The sequence below is a fragment of the Musca autumnalis genome, unplaced genomic scaffold (genome assembly GCF_047663935.1).
Source record: "Musca autumnalis isolate F117 unplaced genomic scaffold, ASM4766393v1 scaffold_5, whole genome shotgun sequence".
Lineage (NCBI taxonomy): Eukaryota > Metazoa > Arthropoda > Insecta > Diptera > Muscidae > Musca > Musca autumnalis.
The window spans coordinates 164,054,596-164,061,610 of record NW_027412088.1 but is presented as its reverse complement, the minus strand read 5'-3'; the positions used below and the strand labels follow the sequence as shown (position 1 = coordinate 164,061,610).

Below are 7,015 nucleotides of genomic sequence, written 5' to 3'. Positions count from 1 at the left end.
GTAAGGATAATAAAAAGGATACTAAGGCGATAGAGAGAGTGAGAGGAGTACATATCTTGAGAGCAATTTATGTTATTTTACTCAAGGATATGGTTAAGGTCCTGCTTTATTTGTTAGTTCCCAGAATTGCCGCTATGTGAAAAGCGCCACTTTGCCTTATTGGGGGAGTAAAAAATAGGAGACTTAAAAGCAAAGTGCTGCAGAATTAACAATTTTAAATGTAGTGAAAAATTATGAGAGTAAAGAAAAAAAGGTTTTTATTTTTTCATTTATTTTTTAAATATTTATTATTTTCATTTTTTGTATTGCTCAACCAATATTCTCACCCTGTTGAAAATTTTTATGAGAGGGAGAATAATTGGGAATTCTCTCTCACACTCTGTGGGTTTTCTCTTTTCAGTTTGTATTTCTCTTCCCATTGTTGTGACCATCATCCATTCAGCCAGCCATCCATTCCATCCATCCATTGTCGTTTCTTGTAACGAGTGTAAATTGTGCACTCACAACCACACACACTCACTGTGCCACTGCTACGAAGTCTCTGCCATTGGAGTTGTGGCAAGAATTGAACCATTCATGGGCATGGACTTGATGTTTGTTTGAATTTTTCAAAAATCAGTTCGAGTCCGAGCATCTAAAAGAGCGGACGTGTAATGACGCGCAAATATTTTTGTTCATAACGTTCGTTGATTTCTTTCTTGTCCACCACACACAATACACAAGTAGAAGAAGTAATGAAAAAATCGGTTTTTTGTTTTGTAGAACAACTAACTTCAACACCATCGTCGTCGTGAGGCATTGAAAGAACCTCAAACAAACACACGGAGTGTATAGAAAACGGAAAAGCGAGAAAAAAAAACGAATGTGAAAATAAGTAACATATAAAACGACATCAACGACGAATGAGAAAATTTGTGAAAATAACCGAAAAACGGAATATAAAGAAGAAAAAATTGTAAACGAAGTTAAATTGAAGTAAAACGAAAATTTCATTAAAAAAACACCTAACGAAGAAGAACAAGTGCACATTGGATATTTAAAAGCTAAACGGCCAAAACGGCTCGTAAATACGTGAAAATTCATTTGGAAAAATATTGGAATTATATCGAAAACAAGTGATTTAAAGAAGTTGGTGGAAAAACGCCTCTAAAGAAGTGTTGTAAACGAAGAAGAAAAATGTTGCAAATCAAACAATCACACAAACACTACTACTAAGTTAGTGAACCTGAGAGTGTGACAAAGTGAAGTTAAACAAAAACCAAGTGAAGGGGCAAAAGACCTCTTTTACACAACAAATAAAATGTTTAGAAAAATGTTAAAATTTCTAAAAACCCCAAAATATTGAAAAGTGAAAAAAACCGACAAACCCCAAAAAAGAAACACAAAATACCCCACCCTACCTACACCACCACTCCCTGCAACATAGCAATTTACCAAAAAGAAAAATGTTGGACTTTAGAAAATCTCACAATATGGAAAATTGGATATGCTGCTGGCTACAACGACGATATCTGTGGAGTTTTGTATTGCTGCTTGCACTACTGCATATGGAATATTTTAGTGCAACTGCAGCAGCCTCAAGTAGCCTTGGTCAAGTAGCAACATTGGCCACTGCTGCTGCTGCTGCTGGTGGCACATCCGCCGAACAGCAACAATCACCATCATCGTCGTTGTTACCACAACCGGTCACAAATCAATGTTCCTGGCAGTACAATGGTACCACATCGGTTAAATGTAATTTACGTCTCATTGAACGTTCGCTGGCATTGGATTTACAAGGTGCTGATGGTTTTAGCCAACTGGAGATAAGATGCAGTGATTTGTATTTGTTTGAATCACAATTGCCACAGGCGGCATTTGCCCGTTTGCAAACCCTCGATGAATTGCGGCTGACGTCTTGCAAGCTGCTCCAGCTACCCAACAATGCCTTTGAGGGTTTGAACACTGTCAAAACCTTGGTGATTAATACCCACAACTCTGATTGGGGACCAAGTAAAACATTGGAATTATTTCCCGACTCGTTAAATGGGCTGAAACAATTAACAGAACTCCACCTTTCGGATAACAATTTGAGAGCTCTACCTCCCGGTTTCTTGTGTCCTGTGGGAAACTTACAAGTCCTTAACTTGACTCGCAATCGCATAAGAGCCGCTGAGAATTTGGGGTTTGCTGATATGAACTGCAATGGAGGCAGTGAATTACAAACCTTGGATGCAAGCTTCAACGAACTGCGTTCCATAACCGAATCATGGGGCATTTCAAGACTAAGGCGTTTGCAACATTTGAATTTACAAAACAACAACATTTCCGAACTGTCAGGAGAAGCCTTGGCAGGCCTATCATCGCTGCGTATTGTCAATCTAAGCAACAACCATTTGGAAACTTTGCCCGAAGGTCTCTTTGCTGGTTCCAAGGAGTTACGTGAAATCCATTTGAAAAACAATGAACTCTATGAACTGCCCAAAGGATTATTTCATCGACTGGAACAGCTGCTGGTGGTTGATTTGTCTGGCAATCAGTTGACTTCCAATCACATTGACAACACCACCTTTGCAGGGCTCATACGCTTGATAGAACTAAACTTGGCCCATAATGCCCTAACACGCATCGATTATCGCACCTTTAAGGAACTGTATTTCCTACAAAATCTCAATCTTCGTAACAATTCCATAGGCCACATTGAAGAAGATGCCTTTTTGCCATTGTACAACCTACACACTCTCAATTTGGCCGAAAATCGTTTACACACCCTCGACGATAAGCTCTTCAATGGCCTTTACGTGCTCTCCAAGCTAACGCTGAATAATAATCTCATATCCGTCATTGAACCGAATGTCTTTAAAAATTGCTCTGATCTCAAAGAATTGGATTTAAGTTCAAATCAATTGAACGAAGTTCCACGTGCCATACAAGATCTTAGCATGCTGCGCACCCTGGATTTGGGTGAAAACCAAATACGCACTATTGATAACGACAGCTTTAAGAATCTGCATCAACTGACCGGTTTGCGTTTGATTGACAATCAAATTGGCAATATCTCAGTGGGTATGTTTGCTGACCTCTCGCGCCTAAGTGTCCTGAATTTGGCCAAAAATCGAATACAAAGCATTGAACGGGGTTCCTTCGATAAGAACTATGAACTGGAGGCTATACGTTTGGATCGCAATTTTGTCTCCGATATAAATGGTGTCTTTGCCACTTTGATGTCGTTGTTGTGGTTGAATTTATCCGAAAATCATTTGGTGTGGTTTGACTATGCTTTTATACCTGCAAATCTCAAGTGGCTGGATATCCATGGCAATTACATCGAATCACTGGGCAATTATTATAAGTTACAAGAAGAAATTCGTGTCAAAACCTTAGATGCCAGCCATAATCGTATTACCGAAATTGGTCCCATGTCCATACCAAACACCGTTGAGCTGCTGTTCATCAACAACAATCTCATATCCAGCATACAACCGAATACTTTTGTGGACAAAACGAACTTAGCTCGTGTCGATTTATATGCTAATGCCTTGGCTAAATTGCAATTACAACAACTGCGTGTGGCTCCAGTGGGCCCATTGAAACCGCTGCCCGAATTCTACCTTGGCGGCAATCCCTTCGAATGTGACTGCACCATGGATTGGCTGCAGCGCATCAATAACCTAACCACTCGCCAGCATCCTCGCGTTATGGACTCCCATAACATTGAATGTGTTATGCCACATGCTCGTGGTGCTCCTGTCCGGCCATTGGCCTCTCTCAAATCGCAAGACTTCCTCTGCCGTTATGATTCGCACTGTTTCGCCTTGTGTCATTGCTGTGATTTTGATGCCTGCGATTGTGAGATGACATGTCCCAACAATTGTACATGTTATCATGATCAAATATGGTCCACGAATGTGGTGGACTGTGGTGGTCAGCAGACAATGGAACTACCTCGTCGTGTACCCATGGATTCGAGTGTCGTGTACTTGGATGGCAATAACTTCCCCGTTCTCAAAAATCATGCTTTCATCGGACGCAAGAACCTCAAGTCATTGTTTGTCAATGCCAGTCGTGTGGCCAGCATACAGAATCGCACCTTTGCCGGTCTCATCTCACTGCAGATATTGCATTTGGAAGACAATCTAATGCAAACGTTGCAAGGCTATGAATTTGAGCATTTGTCAGCTTTGCGTGAGCTCTACCTGCATAACAACCTGTTGACATCCATAGAGAATGCCACATTGGCTCCACTGCAGTCGCTGGAGGTGCTTCGTTTAGATGGTAATCGTTTGGTGACTCTGCCCATATGGCAATTGCAGCTGCCACAATTCCGTGCGCTACGCACCATTGCTTTGGGGCGTAATCACTGGTCATGTCGTTGCAAATTTTTGCAAGAGTTGACCTCATATGTGGCTGACAATGCGTTGATAGTACAAGATTCCCAGGATATCTTTTGCATGGAAGATGGCACCATGGGCAGTGGTGGTGACATTGGCGGCAACAGCTATGGCGGCGGTGGCAGCCGAAAACGTGAATTGGATTTTAATGTAACAGCCGCATGCAGTGACTATTATGCTGGCGGTTCTATGCTGCAACATGGCATACCAAAAACGTACATACCATTATTGGCAGCTGCCTTGGCTTTGGTCTTCCTGCTCATTGTTGTCATCATCATTTTTGTGTTTCGTGAGTCGTTACGTATTTGGCTATTTGCCCATTATGGTGTGCGTGTATTTGGGCCACGTTGTGAAGAGTCTGAGAAGCTATATGATGCCATACTCCTACATTCGGCCAAAGATTCTGAGTTTGTGGGTCAATATTTGGTAGCTGAATTGGAAACGGGACGGCCACCTTTGCGTATTTGTTTGCAGCATCGCGATCTGTCTCACGATGCCACACACTATCAAATATTGGAGGCATCACGTGTATCGAGGAGAGTGGTAATATTGTTGACAAGAAATTTCCTGCAAACCGAATGGTCAAGATGTGAGTTGCGAAGAGCTTTGCATGATGCCCTACGTGGTCGTCCCCAAAAGCTGGTGCTAATCGAAGAGCCTGAAGCAATATTTGAGGCAGAAAATGACATAGAACTCTTGCCCTATTTGAAGACAACAGCAGTGCATCACATACGACGAGGTGATAGGCATTTTTGGGAGAAGTTGCGTTATGCCTTGCCGGTAGATTATCGCAGTGGTAATAACTACACACTGGATCATAACCATGAACGCATCAAGCAACCTGCCAGTCCTGGTATATTATATAGGCCTGCACCTCCTCCCGCCTATTGTCCAGAGGGAGAAGGAGAGCAGCATTATTCATCGGCCACCACAGCTACACCCTCACCAAGGCCACAGAGACGTGGCCCCGCCGAGCACACGGGTACCCTACATCATGTGCAACCAACCAACAGCACTCATCTACATCCAAATGCAGTGGCCCAACAACCCACAACAGCTGCCCAGTATTATCATCAGCATGCCAGTGGCGCGGCACCAATGGGTTGGACTCGGCCACCCTCTGAACACATTTATTCCAGTATTGAATCAGACTATTCAACACTGGACAATGAACAAATGTTGATGATGCCTCCAGCCTCACCATCGCCATCGGGCCAGCAGCAGGTCATGCAGGGTATAAATAGTCTGCATCGCACTATGCATCATCCTCAACAGCAGCAGCAACAACAGCAGGCTCATCTGCAACAGCATCATCCAAATATGTCGCAAACATGGCGACCCCAACAAATTCCCAAACAGCAACAACAGCGGGTCACCAGTGGTGATCACAGTGGAGCTCAAACCCTACAACATTCACAGCAGCAGCAACAAATGCAAATTCAGCAAGTGGCAGCTAGCAACAATCCCCCAGCTCCCTCCGGAGGAGTAACAGCAGCGGCCTCATCGCAGGTCGTTAGCAGTAACAACCAAACAATACAGCCTGGCCAACAACAAGGACCCCATGTGCAGGCGTATTTAGTGTAATTCTATTTCCATAAATTTGTATTTAAAACTAAAAGGCAACACAAAAAATGTCCCCAAAACAAAGCAACTCCCCAATTTTAATAGTCATAGTGCAAAATAATTTTTACTAACACTAACAAACAACAAAAAAACCTAAAAACAACAACAAACAACACGAAAAAAAGTACTGAATTTTTTAAAACTTAATTTTATGGCTTAGTTTTTAGTTTAGAAAGAGACAGACAAACAGACAGACGTACGTACGAATATTGGAGTGATGATGTACAGACTTACTAACACACACCCCTAACCATCCACACACAAACCAAGGAAGACTTTGACCACAACATCACCAACTGACTGACAAACCAACCACAGGACAGCATTTCATAAGTTTATTTTTAATTTTTGTATAAATATCGTAAGGACTGGTTCCTGTTTTTATAATTTTAAGTTTATTTTTTAAGTTTTTATTGTAATTTTTTTTTGTAAAATAATAAACAAATAAGTAACGAAAAAATAAAAATAAATTGTCGACGCTGTGGAAGAAGAAGAAAGTGATAATGCATAAATTAAAGAAGAAAAAAAAATTGAAACAAAAAATCAAAATAAATTTTCTGAGTTATAATTTCAAATAAAATGGAAACGGGGGAAATGGAAATGAACGAAAGGAAGTGAATGAAGGCAAGTGTGTCTGTGTGTAAATGAAGTGTTTCCGGCAAAGAATGTTTCAAACAGAAAAGAGACAAATTTAATGGTGGAAATCATTGAAATAATAATCATCCCCATAAATGCTCATTTTTCTTTGGTAAGATAAACTGTGAATTTTTTTTCGTATTTGTGGTATTTGGTGTAGTAGAGTGATGTGAAAATGTTCAGTAGTGAAAAAAACTAGAGAGGGATTTTCTGATGAATTAAGGAAAATATCTTAAAGTTTTTGAAGTTTCTTAAAGGTTTTTAAATAGTTAAAGCATTTGAAGTTTTCGTTTTTTGTTATCAATTATCACCATCTCTCATTAGAGCTAAGTGAGTTTGAAAATCAACGTTTTTGTGAACAGGCTATTGTTGAGGGGGATGGTCAT

The 7,015-nt window shown here is 40.9% G+C and overlaps 1 protein-coding gene across 1 annotated transcript; it reads left to right on the top strand.

Moving 5' to 3' along the window:
- The first annotated feature begins 561 nt into the window (after positions 1-561).
- On the top strand, positions 562-6,546 carry Toll-7 (Toll-like receptor 7). Its single transcript, XM_073956524.1, has one exon. It carries the CDS (start codon positions 1,446-1,448, stop codon positions 5,952-5,954), a length of 4,509 nt encoding a protein of 1,502 aa, XP_073812625.1. The 5' UTR covers positions 562-1,445; the 3' UTR covers positions 5,955-6,546.
- Positions 6,547-7,015: the final 469 nt, after the last annotated feature.